The 19,134-nt window shown below is 38.5% G+C and overlaps 1 protein-coding gene across 1 annotated transcript in view; it reads left to right on the forward strand.

Moving 5' to 3' along the window:
• Positions 1-17,991: 17,991 nt before the first annotated feature.
• LOC138982980 (uncharacterized) overlaps positions 17,992-19,134 on the forward strand; it is a 12,395-nt gene continuing 11,252 nt past the window's right edge. Inside the window, exons 1-2 of the mRNA XM_070356373.1 lie at positions 17,992-18,095; positions 18,847-18,893. Coding sequence (XP_070212474.1) covers positions 18,860-18,893 — 34 coding nt within the window. The 5' untranslated portion in view covers positions 17,992-18,095; positions 18,847-18,859. The remainder of the gene's footprint in view (positions 18,096-18,846; positions 18,894-19,134) is intronic.

A 19,134-nucleotide genomic window follows, 5' to 3' on the forward strand; every position in this document is an offset into this window, starting at 1 on the left:
TTTGATGACGTCATATCCGGCTTTTCGTGAAAGTTGAGGCGGCACTGTCACGCCCTCATTTTTCAACCAAATTGGTTGAAATTTTGGTCAAGTAATCTTCGACGAAGCCCGGACTTCGGTATTGCATTTCAGCTTGGTGGCCTTAAAAATTAATTGATGACTTTGGTCATTAAAAATCGGAAAATTGTAAAAAAAAAAAAAAATTATAAAACGATCCAAATTTACGTTTATCTTATTCTCCATCATTTGCTGATTCTAAAAACATATAAATATGTTATATTCGGATTAAAAACAAGCTCTGAAAATTAAATATATAAAAATTATTATCAAAATTAAATTGTCCAAATCAATTTAAAAACACTTTCATCTTATTCCTTGTCGGTTCCTGATTCCAAAAACATATAGATATGATATGTTTGGATTAAAAACACGCTCAGAAAGTTAAAACAAAGAGAGGTACAGAAAAGCGTGCTATCCTTCTTAGCGCAACTACTACCCCGCTCTTCTTGTCAATTTCACTGCCTATGCCGTGAGCGGTGGACTACGAGTATACGGTCTTGCTGCGTTGCATTGCGTTCAGTTTCATTCTGTGACTTCGACAGCTACTTGACTAAATATTGTATTTTCGCCTTACGCGACTTGTTGTTAAAAGTCACAGAAAAACTACTACGAAACTCGCACAGAGAGTGTCACCAGGTACGTCTGTCTGTCTGCCTCACCTGGATAATATCGGGGGGGGGGGGGGGGGGGGGTGAGAGGTGGGAATGTGTTCATTGAAAATGGAACTACATAGGCCTACCTGTGTCATATCAGAGAATGTTTTTTTCAAACAGAAGCACTTGTAAAGATCAAATGAAGGCGTGACAGGGAAGTGCGCTCTGCAAAACAGTGGGTTATCTCCATCTGTGTGCGTTCAGACCCCTTTGTTCCACTGAAGATCTCCAGTTATTTTACAGAACCATGTTGACTGTGTTATGTTGTTAATATTCAGGACACGAATTCATGATTATCATATTCATATGTGTAAATGCTTGTTGTATCATATTGGTGTGTCGTATAATTGATGTTCCGAAGAAAAACTCACACAAACACGCGCACGTATATGTACGCGTGCGAAGAAGCAAACACACACACACACACACACACACACAAACAAACACATACACACACACGCACGCACGGACGCACGCACAAACACACACACACACACACACACGTACACACACACACATAAACACGGAGACACAACACAAAGCACAGCAAATGAAGCAAGACAAAGCAAAGTGTAAAAGAAACAAACAAACAAACAAGGGAAACAAGACAGAAACAAGCAAAACCACTTGCAGTAGTGATCCACGTAGATTTTAGTTACGAATGTTTTTGTTTCCAGTTGTAAATAGAATATTGCCAACACGTACGAAGCTCGTTTTTCCTTGATAATATGTTCAGACATTTCATGAAAGACACAGAGAGAGAGAGAGAGAGAGAGAGAGAGAGAGAGAGAGAGAGAGAGAGAGAGAGAGAGAGAGAGAGAGAGAGAGAGAGAGAGAGATGTATGCGTGCGTGCTGCGTCGGCGCGCGCGCGCGTATGTGTGTTTTCAGTGTGTATATAATCACAACTTGATCCCAACCTTTGTCCTCATCCTGTATGATGTTCTGGCTCATTCAAGTCTCATTCAAGTCTCATTCAAGGTCGGTATTTCACAATCAAACAGTGGGTGTCTTAAATCTTTGCAAAAGGTCATCTACATACGTTTGATGAGACAAACGGCATTGCAAATTTTTTTTAAATTTAAATTTTTATTTTTTTTCATTGTTGCATTTAGGGGGAGTATTTTTACAGGTCTCTGTTGTTGAGTCGTTTTTTTGTTTGTTTGTTTGTTGGTTTTTGTTTTTTTGCTTCCTTGTTCTATGTCTTACCGTCCTCTTTTCAGATATAATCGTACAAATCTATTTCTTCGTAAATAGTACTGCTGCTGGTCAGTATAGTGATACACCTACACGTCTTACTAATATGTTTATTTTAGGCACCAATGTGTCCATGGCTGTTCGTGATTTACTCACATTAATACAGCGGTTTACGGTACAGATTTGTTTTTTTACAATGGTTTAAAAAATATTGTTTTGTTATGTAAATTTTTCTGTTTGTTGTTTTCATTCCTTTGCTGCATATTGCTGTTGTAATCGTTGCTGTTGTTGTTGACGATGATGTTTAAGTTTTGCTGTTGTTTTGCTATTGAAAGGTCATCGGGTGGACAGTTTACACTTAAGATTACAAATGCGAATCGCCTCCCCATGTATGTTTCTTCCTTCCATCATGACTGTTTTCTCAGGGTGTAAGGATAACAAAATAAAATGAATTGTATGTATTGAATTACGTGTGTGTGTGTGTGTGTGTGTGTGTGTGTGTGTGTGTGTATGTGTGTGTGTGTGTGTGTGTGTGTGTGTGTGTGTGTGTGTGTGTGTGTGTGTTAACTCTGCATGTTGTAAAATGTCTTACTCGCAGTAGATTTCAGGGTCCATCCAGGTGAACATGGTTTCGTAGGACGAATACGATGGCAAGAGGACTTCCAGGTTGTTAGGCATAACAGTCATGTCTAGATTACGCGCGTAGAAACAGTTCTTCTTCTCATCTGGTTCGGTGCGCACGCATGGTTGTTGCCCATTGGTCACAGACACAGAGTACAAGGCTGCAATAGTGTGATATAACTTGATATACAACGTGTCGGTCATGTTGTCTATGCATAGAGCAACAAGTGTGTGATAAGTATTTATACTGTCTAATTAATTTCCACTTTTTGTTAATCTTAGGTAACCTTAGGTAAGATTGCACAAACTTACCCTACCTCACTTTGGCTTAGCTTTGCTCACCTTCTTTCTTTAATTTCCCTGTCTTTCTTTTATTTATTTTTCTTCTAAATCTGAACAACGAAGTGACTGTGGTAAGATGAACAAAGTTAAAAAAAACAAAGGATTACTGTACTCACCGATACAAAGACGACACAAGACGATAACGAATTTTCGCTTCTGGAAGCTTCATCAGGAAAAACAAGAACACAAAAGACAACACGAAAAACAGACGCAACACGGAATGAACAAGGTTTGAAAGAAAATGGAGGGGAAACATGCAAAAAGGGGAAGGAACTCTAGGAAGGGAAATGAATGAAAGGGGAGAGAAGTGGTTGGATGATGTCAAGGGCACAGGCATACAGACTAAAAGTAATACACATTCATAATGGGGGAAGGGGGGGGGGGAGAAAGGAAAACAAACACACACACACACACACACACACACACACACACACACACACACACACACACAAATACAAATACACACACACATGCACGTACCGTAAATCCACAGTATGTTTGGGGGAATACAAGTACATCACATTTTCGCATTCAAACCGTCAGGTGTGGATGTCACGCCCAGGGATAAAATGAAATTGGACTCTACTTGTTTTCTGTCTGTGGAGGTGCTGTACATTTGCCAGACACCTTTCACACGTGCTTCCAGGGAGGTGTGGTTACTACTGTTGAAATGTTCGGCAACAGACCTACAGCGGCGATGCCGAATATCTGCCAGATGTTCGGTGAAGCGGCTAGAGAGGGTTCTTTCGGTCTCACCAATGTAGAGTACTTTGGGGCATTTGAGACAGGCTATGGCATAGATGAGGTTGCGGCTGGTGCAAGAGAACGTGCGTTTAATTTTGAAATCTTTTTGGGGGCCGGTCAGAGTGGTAGAATGGCAAATGTGGGGGCAGGTGTGGCAACAAGGGTTCTGGCATGCGTTTGTGCCGGGTAGTAGGGGAACTGGCGAACGAAGAGAGGATCGAACCAGGGAATCTCTAAGGTTGCAGTCCCGTCGGGAGGCCAACAAGGGTGGCAGGCTGAAAGTGTCACCAACAGAGGGGCTGGACTTAAGGATGAACCAATTAGTTTTCAGAATGTGGCGAACAGGTAGGTTGTGGGGATGGTGGGTCAGAACTGCCACAGGTCTGTCTGATCTGTCTGAGGTGGATGATGGCTGCAGAGCTACTTGTGTCGGTATACGACGAACTTTATTTAAGGCCACATTCAAGAGGCTGGATGAGTATTTTCTTCTACATGTATGTTTCTTTCTTTCATTTCTTGTTTTAACGTCAGAGAATGATGTTATCAATATTATGACAATAACAAGTTCCTGGGTCTGATCCACAACTAATGTCTTTATATTTCAACAGTTTTGTCTACCGTAAAAACTTTGCTTTGTTGTTGGTATTGGGTTTTTAAGAAAAGTGCTTGCCTGGTAAAAAAAAAAAAGACACACGCAAAAAGGGAAAAAACATCGATGTGAGAGAGGTTAATAAAGTGCTTACCAATCACACTGAACAGGAAAAACTTCGCCTCCATTGTGTAGATATCTGCAAAAGTATAATGTAGAAACTATACTTCCCGTCGTAAAAAACCCCAGGCAGATGCGTTTGAGTGCAGATCTGTGTGATTAGGCTGTTATAATTATACAACCAGAAGGATGGTTACCGCGTTTGAGGCCAGAGATGGCACGGCCATTAATATTTGTTTCTTTGGAAAGCTTTTCACTTTTGTTTTTCAAGGTCCTCGATAAAAACAAAAAACAAATCAGAAAAATGTGGTTTTTGTTTGTCCTTTAAAGTAATAGTTGAAGAACGTATGGATGCAAATTGACGTTGTTTGCGACTTTTTAGGGTAAAACCTGAAGTTATTAGGACACATTCATTTTCCAGAATTATAAAAATAGAACTTTGAAATGTTTTTGATTTCACTCTAAACAGGCCCCTAGATCTAGTAATAGAGCAACTTTTTCATATTTATAAACAACTTTTGTTCCCTGAGTAGATATCACAAGCACAAAATAAATTTCGGAAAAAGCAAGTTTTTGTCCTGTACTTTGACAGAACTTCTAAAATTATTCCTCGATAAATCATAGACAGCCTCTCTGTTACTGTGTAGAAACAAGATTTCTGATGAAAATCAAAACAAAAAGTAAGAAGATTGAAAAAAAAGTCTCGAAGATGAATAGTTCCCATTGACGGTGCTTGTAAAAAACGATTCTGAGAAAACAGCGTCAAAAGTTTTCAAAATTACTTCGCACAATATTTCTATGGTGTTCAAAGTACATAACAATGCTAAGAACCCAATAATTATACGTTTTTGGACCAAAATGTCGTGCCACCTGTTGTCTTAAATCGACAAAAATCAGACCAGCTAAAACTAATCAAGTTATGCATGGTAGTGTAGAGAACTATCAAATGTGTATACAAATCACCTATGCTCACCAATCTTGTCTAACAATGACGCTACATGGCATGACAATCGGTGTATGTGCCATTCGTCTCAGGAACCATACCAGACGATTTTTCTGGCTCGTCGCATAATAGCTTGACTAATGTCTCACATGACTGAAGATTTCGTTTGTATTCTACGACAAGTGATAGCACACCATTCTAACAGTATGGAGGCAAATCGTTAAGGAGTTACCTAAACCTACGTGCTTTGTTTGTTTTTAAGTACTCGCTAATTTGGTTACAAAGACCGCCTTGCGATTGGTTCTAAAAATAATGACAACTACACCGTTCAGGTAAAATCCGTGTGTTTGCTGATAAAAGTAGGGGAATGCATAACCTTTCCAGTAATGTAACTGGTATTACAATAAACGGGTTCATCACAAAGATCTACACTTCAACAACAACAACAACAGCAACAACAACAACAACAACAACAACAACAATGACGACGATGACGACGATGGCAGCGACGAAAAGAACTACAAAGACGACGACGACAAAAACATTAACAGATGCAGGAGTAAAAACAACAGCAAACAAACAAATAAACAAACAAATAATTAAACAAACAAACAAACACACAAACAAACATATAATTACACAAACAAATAAATACGCAAACAAATGAATACACAAACAAACAAACACACAAACAAACAAACACACAAACAAACAAACACACAAACAAACAGTTGTTTTTACTTTCAAACCATCAACGCTGTTTTCTCAACAATCAAACAAAGAAACACAAAATAGCCTTCTTCGTTGTTTTCCAGCCTATAATAATGTTGTGCTTAATCTTACATCTTTTATAGACCTTCTCTCCGCCGCGCTCGCGCCGAGCATGTCACCATTCTATCAACTAGCTATTCAAACAACCAACCAATAGACCCACTTCTTCATGCACACAGCTTCACTTACTAATTCACTCACCCACTCACTCACTGATTAAAATCGTCAACACGGGTGCAATCGAATGAACCAAAGTTGTTTGCATCGATTAAAACTATTGTTTTTTCTTTTGCTTTATCATAATTTGAGATTGCTCACCTTTTCCAAGTATACGATGTTCAGAACAAAATGAAGCAGTCCGCGCTACAATAGCTGCATTTCTGTACAACAAAGCAAACCAACATCATTTCTGTCTGGCATTATCCCATCATTTTGTTGATCTCCATATCAAAGTGATTGCTGTACACCAACCAAAATTGATCACAATGTTTTTCTTGTTTTTCTTTTTCATTTTGATCAAGTGATCATTTAGATATGTCGTCCCACAAACTTTGTTTGTTTGTTTGCTTAACGCCCAGCCGACCACGAAGGGCCATATCAGGGCGGTGCTGCTTTGACATATAACGTGCGCCACACACAAGACAGAAGTCGCAGCACAGGCTTCATGTCTCACCCAGTCACATTATTCTGACACCGGACCAACCAGTCCTAGCACTAACCCCATAATGCCAGACGCCAGGCGGAGCAGCCACTAGATTGCCATTTTTAAAGTCTTAGGTATGACCCGGCCGGGGTTCGAACCCACGACCTCCCGATCACGGGGCGGACGCCTTACCACTAGGCCAACCGTGCCGGTTTCCCACAAACTGCTGGGGTGGGTTTTTGTTGCTTTTGATAATTACAGTTTGTATATCGCTGCTGCTGTTGATGATATTTATGATGATGGTAAAATAACAATTACGAACAGCTGTTAATTGGCGTTTGAAGTCGAATATATCATTAACTGTTTGTTCAAAAAGTGTAAAATCAGGAAAGTTCTCACTGCTTATGCGAGCTGGCGGTGCACGTTCTGTTTACTTGGCTTTAAAATTAAGACTGTTGGAGAAAAAAAAGAGAAATCCAAAGTCAGATTCTCAGTATTTCGCTTGCAGTCTCAGTTCCTACTGAATCTTGAATTTAAACAATTCACATATCCTTTTTCATTTCAAAAGCTTATGAAATGTGAGACTTGTTATTCGTTACCCGACACATAAATCGACAGTGTGTATAATTGCGATGTATAGTACCAAGCATAATATAATCCGTGCTGAAGAAATATTCGCGGGTAAACCAAAAACGGGTAAAACCAAACTAAACAGAACAAAGCTGGTCCTCAGTTCAAGTCGGTGTAGCAAAAAACGTGTTCTGTGTGTAAATCATCTCCATTCAGATTCTGAACACACAACAAACACTTTATTTATGTGATGATGATGCCTGACAGAGACAACACGATTGCAAAGCAAACTCCTTACCTTCAAATTGCTGTATTCTTTTTGTCAAAGATGGCGAAACGTCCAGAATGTTCCAGAGTTCGAGAAGTGTCTCCAATGCTTGCTGTGTGCCTCTGACTGCAAGGGTGGGGTGAGACGATCCATTTTATGTCCCGGAGACGTAGCCACAATTCGCACCTGCTTGCAATTAGGAAAATAGAATCACGACAACGTAAGTAATAAAGACACCTGTGATTCTTTTTTTTATTTTATTTTTTTTATTCTCTTTTTGTGAAGTTTTTTTTTCTACATGTATACACTGTACATTACAGGACATCACCTAAACAAAGGGACAAAACCATACAACAGAAGAACACTTGAACAATTACAACATACATGGGGTGGGAGGATGGGTGGGGGAGGGGGGATGTTCAGGGCTTGGTGGTCGCAGTATCAAAAGGATTTAAGAAAGAAAAAAACCTAAGGGTTACATCAAAATATGCATATACAGGCGCCAATCCTTGTAAAATTTATCTACTGTATTATTCACAACTGCATTATACTTTTCACAAATAAATCTTTGCTTAAAATTTCTACTAAATGTCTGAAAATGAGGGGTCTTTTTGTTCATTTTGGAAATATATACGTGGTGTTTGGCACAGATTACTAACACATCAAAAGCTTTATCGGTGACTACATTGTTCGCAACTCCAAGAAGAACCAGTTCTTTAGACAGTTTTAAATTGTCACAATGGGTGCAGTTCACCTTTAGCCAATTTACAAATTCTATCCAAAAAGTCTGCACTTTATCACACTCCCAAAACATATGTAAAAGGGTTTCTTCATTTCTACCGCAAAAAGTACACAATGACGTATCCACAATTTTTCGCAAAAATAGAAACCGTTCTGTGGGCAAAATTCTGTACAATAATCGGTACTGGAACCATCTCAGACAAGTGTCTTTTGTTGTTTTAAAAACATATTGAAAAATAGCCTTCTTATCTAACAAACAGTCTAAAGATTCAGACCATTTTTCGATACATTTTGGGACCGTAGCATGTTCAATCAGTTTTTTGTAAATAAGTTGTGTCTTACCTTTACAAATACATTTCCACACAATGGGCTCTGTCATAATAAAATGTTTATCAAATTCTAAGCCGATTTTTCTCTGATATTTTTTAACAGCCTGGATTACACCTTGATACAATACAAAATCTCCTCGCACATTTGGATATTTAATTTTAAACGCATTATACCTGTGATTCTTAATAAAAACGATTTTGATTAGAAGTGACAGGGTCTTGGTATGTACTGACAGCGCACAAGAAAACCCGGTATGTTCGTATTTTCCTGCGAACTGATATTGTAAAGTCACGTAAAAGAGCAAAGACTGCTAAAGAACACGTACACATAAATAAATAAAAATAATAATTGTACGTATCTTTGTAAGTTTGGAATTTTTAAGCTTCTGAGCTGAATGCACAGGAGCCATGCAACCAGATTTATGGAAATTGAACTCAAAAGTCAAGGAATTTACAGAAAATGGGCAAATGAATACAGGGTTGTATGCAAACAAGAATGTTTTCACATTTTTCGAACTTTGCAAAACCACGCAAAGAGTTGATAAATCCACAGATTATAACCAGAAGAGACTAAAACAAAAGCTGAAAATGTGAAAACAGTTTCAGGCGGTTTTCAACGCGTTACTCGAACTTATGGCGTGCGACTTAAACCGGTTTTTGTCGTACGCTGTCACACATGTGATCCGGAGAAGATGGGCATATTACCCTTTGTCCATCGAGTTCATTTCCTGCCACTGGGTGCGGACTTCACATTTCCGATGAATTCTGCCAATCATACGAGATTTCGTCAGAGAAGATGGTGGTGCGGATGGAATCATGAATTTCGGCAGCTGTATTGTTGACCGGTATTAACCAGAAAGACAAGAGAAATACATGAAAACAAATATCAAAACAAAAGTGGACACATCAGTAATCAGGTTAGTTTCTTCTTTTTCAATATTTCGGCAAACTGCCTTCATCTGGATGTTATTATGAAAGTATGGAATGACGGCACGTCAAAACAAACAATATAAAAACAAATTTTCTAATTTCATACGTCAAAGTATGAAAACAAATAAGCTCCTTGGTCCTGATAACTGGCCAAACTAAATTGGAATGACATCGCAATATTCGATACGGTGTTATTAAATTTTGCAATTCTAACTGACTTAATTGTTGACGATTTTTTGCCCAGTATTTCGGGAGGCGGGATGGGTGGATGGATGGGTAGATGGAATTCATTGTTCCAACACTCCTGCAAAAATAACCCATTCTGTTCAATCAAAAATACAGAATGGATCAAAAGTACGCCACTGACACAAAGTTATACTTGGTAGAGAGAGCGAGAGAGAGAGAGAGAGAGAGAGAGAGAGAGAGAGAGAGAGAGAGAGAGAGAGAGAGAGAGAGAGAGAGAGAGAGAGAGAGAGAGATTGATTGATTGATTGATTAAACTTTATTACAGAAGGATGGAGATTTTAGGCATTGCCTAGTCTTACAATCTGTCCTTGCAAACAAAGACGAGAACAAAACAACACATGAAAAGAGTATATGGACACTACGAATTTGACGAAACATACATAATTATGGTAATAAGTAACATTCAAAAGCAAATCAAAAGTTATAGATTAACTAAATAAAAACTATGAAGTATAAAGATAGCAAAAGTAACAATGATAATAGCAATGAAGGCAATGATGATGATTTCATGATAATAAGATTAATAACAATAAAATAGAGAGAGAGAGAGAGAGAGAGAGAGAGAGAGAGAGAGAGAGAGAGAGAGAGAGAGAGAGATAAACTGTTGAGACTGTTGAGTCGGTGTATATTCTGTGTAAATTGTGAGGATGGTGTTTGTATCGCAGATAAAAGCCCAGGCAATGGTGTCTATGCTCGTTCACGCGTGAAGGAATGTACCTTGAACAAGCAACAAACAAATAACCAAATGAAGTATCATCTATCATCCAATAAAGGTGAAAGAGCAATATTTATTAAAACAAATATTGAAAGAAAAAAAGAGATAGCAGGGAGCAGCACTAGCGTGAGTTGAAACTTCCGCCACCTCTTGTTTTTAACGTATGAGATTTCACCTGAACACCGGAACAACTAACTCCGTCTGACGGTATAATTTCGCAATTAGACGCATAAACAGTCACGAGAAGCATTATACCTACAAATCTGTGCTTGTAATTTTCTATATTGTAAATCTTCATCGCGTTATATGAACCGCCTGTAACGATGACCACACCCTATTTCAAGGCCTCGCGAAACTATGGAAAGCCGTTTGGCTCATAACCATTACACGCGTAATAAAAAATAAATACACGCGTAATAAATGATTAATACGCGTGTAATAAATGATTAATGCGCGTGTAATAATCATTTTTTACGCGTGTAAGAAATGATTAAATACGCGTGTAATAACTATTTCATGCGCGTGTAAGAAATGATTAAATACGCGTGTAATAAATATTTCATGCACGTGTAAGAAATGATTAAATACACATGCAGGAAATAGTTTATACGCGTGTAAGAAATGATTAAATGCACGTGGAATAAAAATGTCATACACGTGTACGAAATGATTAAATACACGCGTAATAAATATTTCATGCGCGTGTAAGAAATATTTAATACACGCGTAATAAATATTTTATGCGCGTGTAAGAAATAATTAATACACGCGTAATAATCATTTCATGCGCGTGTAAAAAATATTTAATACACGCGTAATAAATATTTCATGCGCGTGTAAGAAATAATTAATACACGCGTAATAATCATTTCTTACACGCGTATGAAATAGTTATTACACGTGTATTTAATCATTATGCTATTCCATAGCATAAGAAAAAAGATAAATTACACGCGCATTAATCATTTATTACACGCGTATTAATCATTTATTACGCGTGTATTTATTTTTTATTACGCGTGTAATGGTTATGAGCCAAACGGCTTTCCATACGAAACTACTGTACGCGGCCTGCTGACGACTGACTGAAAGCTGAAAGACGACAGCAAGTGCTGCTTGCTTAACATTCTGATCGCTGAAAAATTCCTTCGCTTTAAAACCTATAAAAGAAAGACGAAACAAAAAATCTTTGAAACAAATTCTGTTTGTTATTCCAGTGCTGTTCAATACCTACCTACCTACCTACCTACTTACCTACCTATCTACCTACCTACCTACCTATTTACCTACCTACCTACCTACCTACCCACCAACCTACCTACCTACCTACGTACCTACCTACCTACCTAACTATTTACTAACCAACTAACCAACTAACTAACTAGCTAACTAACTAGCTAGCTAGCTAGCCAGCTAGCTTCCTTGACACAAGATTCGAATAACTGATCAACCAACCGACATCCCTGCCGCCTACCTTTCTACCTACCTACCTACCTACCTACCGACCTACCGACCTACCTAACTAACTAACTAACTGATTAATCTCCTACCTACCCGCCTAACACCGAACTACCTATCTACCTATCTACCTATCTACCTATCTAACTGACCGAAGAACGAAGAAACTAACTTAAACAAAACATTACTTAGTAATTAACTTAGTAACTAACTCACCAACTCACTCACTCACTCACTGTGGGTACATTTCGTCGACCAGTTAAAAAGTCAATAGTTGAAGAGTTGAAGCCTTTAGACATATTTGTTTTACACCACGGTATACATTCAGTTGCTCAGTTGTTACTTGTGTTCCAAATGCCCCAGTTATCATTTTAACAGGAATCTTTTTTGCTGTCAGCCCACTCTTTCTTTTATTTTCAAACAACTAAAGCAAAATTCTCACTTCTGATAGCTGAGCATTATGTGTATCCTTTTTCATCCGTATTTCTTCTTCTTCGTCTGTCTTCATTTGCTTGCTCTAATTTTCTTCTTCTTCGGATGTCTTTGTCTCCTACTTCTATCTCCTCTTGTTTGTTTACCCCCTCCCCTCCCCCCTTCCCCCCTCCCCCCCTTCCTACATTTCTGTATTTCTCCTTTTCATTTCTTTTTCATTTTTTCTTCTTCTTCTTCTTCTTCTTCTTCTTCTTCTTCTTCTTCTTCTTCTTCTTCTTCTTCTTCTCCCTGCACCATTTACCACAACAGTTTTGTGCTGCTGGTCTTACGTCATTACCGAATGAGGTAAAATCCAGCAGAGGCTGGGAATGAATCGACCGGTAGAAAGTCAAACCCGTTGCCATGACTACGCAGCAAACAGGGCTGTCCAATTTGCTCTGCGAGCGACAAGCAGCTGGCCCATCCATTTCTCTTACCTGAGATTTATCCAGGTAGTAGAGCCGACTACTGCGCCTTGATCGATCAGAAGTCAAGAAGGATGAGCCAGGAACAGAGGACACAATTATTTTGTTAACTCCGGGTACCACAGGCACTAAAATGTCTTCTTTCCTTTTTCTTTTTTTCTTCCTTTTTGATGTGTACCCCCGTATTTGTGTGTACACCCCCCGCGGGTTAGGGGGAAGAATTTACCCGATGCTCCCCAGCATGTCGTAAGAGGCGACTAACGGATTCTGTTTCTCCTTTTACCCTTGTTAAGTGTTTCTTGTATAGAATAATTATAGTCAATGTTTGTAAAGATTTTAGTCAAGCAGTATGTAAGAAATGTTAAGTCCTTTGTACTGGAAACTTGCATTCTCCCAGTAAGGTCATATATTGTACTACGTTGCAAGCCCCTGGAGCAATTTTTGTATTATTGCTTTTGTGATCAAGAAACAATTAACAAGTGGCTCTATCCCCTCTTCCCCCTTCCCCCGTCGCAATATAACTTTTGTGGTTGAAAACGACGTTAAACACCAAATAAAGAAAAAGTATTTGTGTGGGACATTTTCAAATTGTCGTAACATATGAACCAGATAAAGTACATCAAATAGAAAAACAAATTCGTGGAGGATATTTTACTGGCTGTACGATTAGTGCTTTTTTTTTATCGTTTTCTTGTTTGTACCTGTTCAAACATTGTGCAATAAAGGGTAGGGGTCGAGGGAGTCGTGATTGCTGGCAAATGTGTCACTTTGAAACGCTACAAAAATCGAAAAATGTATATTTTTCAACCAGATAAAGACATTTGCTGCGGACATTCATCTCTCAAAATGATCATTTAATTCGAATTAATCGCCGAAGCGTTATATAATTATATTTGCTTACAAAAATGAGCATAGATCACTTAAATACTGTTGTTTGGAAAAAGCTCCTTCGCACGGAATCGACGTAAGGATTTTTTTTTAAAGGCATATGTACTCGATGACTATACACGCTAATTGCTTTACCAACAGCTGGAGACATGCTAAATTAAGTTCCCTGCAAAATATTGTGGTCTAGGACCCCTTCAATGTTGAGATATGTTAATTTTCATTTTGATCTGGATCGTCCTATTTATAGATTTGGCAACACATGTAACGTTGATGCAATGGAGCTAACACCGCGGCTTTGTTGACATCCTCACTTTTTCAGAGGCTAGAACAAGCTGTAATGCATGTATTATGGTCCGCGCATGGTGACATATCGTCATTATATGGTCTTATGGTGCGTTTGACATCGATTATGGGCAAACTACACTTTGTAAACACGGGAGCGCGTACATATGCCTTTAAACCAGGTGCTGTTTATGGCCGAGTGTCTGTTCAACACAAACATGCTATAACTAGAAAAACTGCGCTTTTTGCACTAGCCGTACAGCCAGTAAATATTCTCCACGAATCTGTTTTTGTTTTCTTTCTTTTTAACGTACATTATCTGGTTCATATTTTACGACAATTTGAAAATGACGAAAAAATCACTTACAACAGTGGGCGCAAATGTGGTGCGTTCCTTGACATTTGTTGTTTTCAAGGAGAAATTATATTTAATTTGTTTCCTTCTTGTCGTGTTTTAGGTTGAGTTGTGTACATATCTCTCTCCTTCCCTCCCTCCCTCAAACTAAAAAAACAAACAACAACAACAAATTCATACAAACAAACAAACAAAGGAAGGTGATCTTTAAACGTGATTTGCTAATTCGGATGCTAGGGCAAAGACCACAATTATCAGCACAACATCGTTTCAGGCGCCTGTGTTGCGTTGTGTTTCACGGTTACCTTGGCAACGCATTTGTCGTTACGAGGGTTTTCCGCCGCAGAACGACTGATGGTAGAAACACGTGAGTGTCTTTGTATAGTGGATTTATAAATAGTTGCAAAGTCATTCTTTCAGTAGCTTTAACCTATTACGGTTTGTTTTGAAGTGGAGTGGCAAAGCTGATGAAAAACAATTGTGTGTGCTTGAATTATGCCTTGGAAATAATAAAAGCATCCTCTTTATTTGTCCAGCATTTACAGGTAAGATGATGATAGTATTATGTGGTTACTTGAATGCATCTTGCGTGCTTGCGTGCGTGCGTGATTGTCGTTGTTCTTGTTGTTGCTGTGTGTGTGTGTGTGTGTGTGTGTGTGTGTGTGTGTGTGTGTGTGTGTGTGTGTGTGTGTGTGTGTGTGTGTGTGTGTGTGTGTGTGCGCTCGCGCGCGCATATTCACCAATAACGGTGCATAATGTAGTGATAAGTCATCAAACTGGTGGGCAAAACATGGTTCAAAGGTAACCTGGGGGCATTATATTGTGCTGTTGTTGTTGTTTTCGAAGAAATTTCAGATATCATTACATTTAGTTTCTGATTTTCGTTGTTATTTTGCTGTTAACATGGTCAAGTTGGATCGAAAATGTGTAATGTATAATAACATAAGTAGGCTCATCTATTACTATGGATATATATGCATGAATTACAGTGATTTGCGTACTGCGCATGCTCCTTCAATTGTCCATCACATAATATAAATGAGAGCCACACCTTCAGAAATGCCACACCTTGTTGAGAAATGGTATTTCGTGTTCAAGACTTAAGCTTTGAAAATAAGTCATCTTTTAAAACAGACTTAATTTACATATCTGGGATCTTTCATTTTCAGTAATCATTCACTTCTACCAATGTACAATCTTACGACATGTAACAAGAGTTCAAAATAAATTTTAGATGATTTGAAAAATCGGCGTGTGCATGTCTGTCTTAGTACAGCAAAAAGTAAACTGTAAAGACAAGATGATAAAATGCCAGTCTATAATGACTTTTACAGATAATTCTTGTAATCGATATTGGAAATCCAAAGCATCATCATCATAATCATCCTCATCTCATTAATCATCCAAAATTATATGTTTCGGTCTTTTAAGGTGTTCGCTATGTTTGCCAAATTCAACATATTCCCAGAACAAACAAACAAAAGACTTCAAAAAAAGAACAATGGAAAACAAATGGAACACAAATGTCAATAAAGTTAACAACAGTAAAGACTGTAATGATTACACATTAACATGCTTCCATTTGAAACTTCGAGGTCGTCATCGTGGATTGACGCCCGACCAAAGCTAATTGAAGCCCGACGGAGCGAAGCGACGGAGGGCTTCAATTAGACTTTGGGAGGGCGTCAATCCACAATGAAGACCGAGAAGTTTCAAATGGAAGCATGTTAATGTTATTGTAATTCAATCTGACGACGATCTCTTTCCTGCTTTCATGCGATGGTAAACAGACAGAATTGGTTCTGTTCTGTTCACACACTACTTTCAGTCCACCTACCTGCAAGGGTCAAGTCCCAAGAAATATGTCTCTGTATTCCTATCTTATCACTCTGTTCCTGTTTTGTTTTCTTTCACAAACATTTTCCCTTCTTTTTTGACGGGTTTCTGGACAGCAAACTCTAAAACAAATTCTTTTCATCACAAAAGCGATCTTTGGAATTGACTGACGTAGTCCGGAAGATTTCATGCATCAACTTACGTCACGTATTCGACGTCATCACTTCGCATACCTTATGGTCTCGGTATTTATAATAATAATAATAATAATAATAATAATAATAATAATAATAATAATAATAATAATAATAATAATAATAATAATAATAATAAATGAGCATTTATATAGCGCAACATCATAACTTTACAATTATGCTCTTTGCGCTTGACACATTTAAAATTAAAACACAGTTATACAAGCATTTACATCTACATTCATAGTCAACAACGCTTAATTAAAAACATACACCATCAAACATACATTACAAAAGATTCTTCCACTAAGTAATAAAAACATGAATAAAATAGGTAGTGAAAACAAGGAAATACCAGCTGAATACCCTTAATCAAACAGAACATGTTATCAACAATACTGAAAACAGCCCTAGATGTTTATATACATTATCACATTATCACTAAAACAACAAATACACTACATGTAGCCTACTGATGGACTGAGAAAGCAAAATCAGGGGTTGTATTTCTTGAAGAGGTGCGTTTTAAGTGCTCGTTTGAATGCTTGGGGTGACTGAGAGTGGCGGATGTGAAAGGGGAGAGAATTCCATTGTGTGGGTGCGCAGAAAGTAAAAGTGCGTTGTCCGTATGTTTTGGTTTTGGTGTGTGGAATGGTAAGGATGCGACAGTCAGAAGAGGCACGGAGTTGTCTTGCTGGAGAATAGACGGTGAGGAGTTCAGGGAAGTAAGCAGGAGACGAGCCAGAAAAGAAGTTAAAGCAGAGGGTGGACAGTTTGTAGTCAATGCGGGCTTGAATAGGTAACCAGTGCAGTGTGTGAAGAAGTGGTGTTGCGTGATCTCGTTTTCGTGCTTTGAGAATGAGGCGTGCTGCCGAGTTTTGGAATTTTTGTAGTTTATGCAGGAGGTACAGAGGACAGCCAGAGAGAAGAGAGTTGGCCTTCATATTTCCTACTTGTAAAATGACCCTCAAAGCTAACCGAGACTAGTTGAGGTGTATCAATGCGCCTCGCCAGCAGGTGGTTAATGGCTTTTTAAGCGAGTGGTTATCGACAATTAATGACCGGTAATTTTTAATGAGTTGGGGCATTCTGACCAATCACAGGATCTGTTTCATTAAAACGCCAACTTGATTGAATTACAATGCCTGCTTAATAGATTTGTTTTAGTGTCTTGCCTAAAGCACCATATCCCCACCGCAGCGGCTGTATTTATAATAATCACCAGTGTCTAGACTATGGCAGTAAGGTTCTAAGAGGCCTTAAATCCAGTTTCACAAGAGAGTTTGCAACAACAGAAAAAAAACACAGTTTACATGACTCTCATTAAAACCGGCAGTCATTTGATGCTTAATGCATAGTCAGGGGTTTCCATGTATTGCACCTAGCTTGAAGTCTTGGGTAGGCGATTGAAACACAATTCTAAGAATTTGAATAATGAGATGCTAGCGTACTGACAAAACGTGTCCCTAAATGGCCACTGCTGTCGCCGAGGACGTTAACATGTCATCTGAATGTCATCATCATCCAAAGAGTATAATAAGAAAACAAAAGGGTGTCAGGAAATGACTCATTTTTATTTGCTGCGAGCTTGGCCTTTATTTCCAGACGTGAGCAGACGACCACTCTGCAGCAGACAGAGCGGCTTGGTGGTTGGTCAATATTGTCGCCAGCAGCAGCAACAGGTGAGACAAGGAACATCACTACAGGTAAGATGACATGCTTTATTTTGGCTGAAAATACCCTTTTGAAACCCTATTGTATTGAGTTTGAAGAAATTCAAGCTATAGTCTCTTTTATCCAGTCTAATTTCTAATTAACAACAAACAGATGCTCTGAGTTGTGGTCAGGTATCAGCGATCGCCATCTTACCGGAATGACAGTTCAGCTCGCGATGATTAAATCCACACTGACCATGTCTTCAATCTAATGCTTTCTTCTATCCGTAGGCATTAATGAGTACGATGAAATAATGCTTTTTTTGTCGGTACAACGCTTTCACAGCATAATTTTGATTACACAGTGTTTTCTTTTTTTTTTCTTTTTTTGTAGATAAGGTTTAAATGTGACTTGGAGCCAGATTGTTTCATTAACTATGCAGTGCTACGAGGTAATTTGTTTATAGTTTTAGTCTGTTTCCTTGCATCTGAAACAAGTATAATTCACTATAAGCAACTGCATGTTTACAAACAAAAGTCCGATGATTTTGTGGCACCATAAACAATTAGAATTACAGTTCGTAAGCTGAGTCTTTTTAAACTTAAAACAAACATATACAAACCTGACAAATAAAGTATTCAAGCATCTACCATGCAACAAGTCTTGAGTTTGGATAGCTGAGTTCTTATCAATGTTTGTTTTATGTGTGTGCTTTTACTGCTGTCGTTGCTACTGTTGTTGTCGCCTTCTTTACTGTGTATTATTTTCTTGTATGTACCACTACTTTTGTGTTTCTTCCAGAACTGTCATCATCATGGAGTTAGTGACTCCCCTTTTCCTAGCCATAGGTGAGTGAAACTATTGATTTACCTGTCGTCATCATCCGACAGTGCAATGCTGTGTTCTCGCAATTGTACCTCCTCGATTTATCACTGCATTGTCCACTGTATTCGCTTTCCGAGCACCTGCGTTTTGTCGGCGTATTTTGTTCGCTTAATTACTAACTGTAGAACACCTGCTTCACCCACCGCTAGACTTGCTTGGGTACCGGCGTTAATTTCTTTGGCTGCTTGGTAACCTCCCTGCTGT

The sequence above is a fragment of the Littorina saxatilis genome, linkage group LG1, assembly GCF_037325665.1.
Source record: "Littorina saxatilis isolate snail1 linkage group LG1, US_GU_Lsax_2.0, whole genome shotgun sequence".
Taxonomy (NCBI): Eukaryota; Metazoa; Mollusca; class Gastropoda; order Littorinimorpha; family Littorinidae; genus Littorina; species Littorina saxatilis.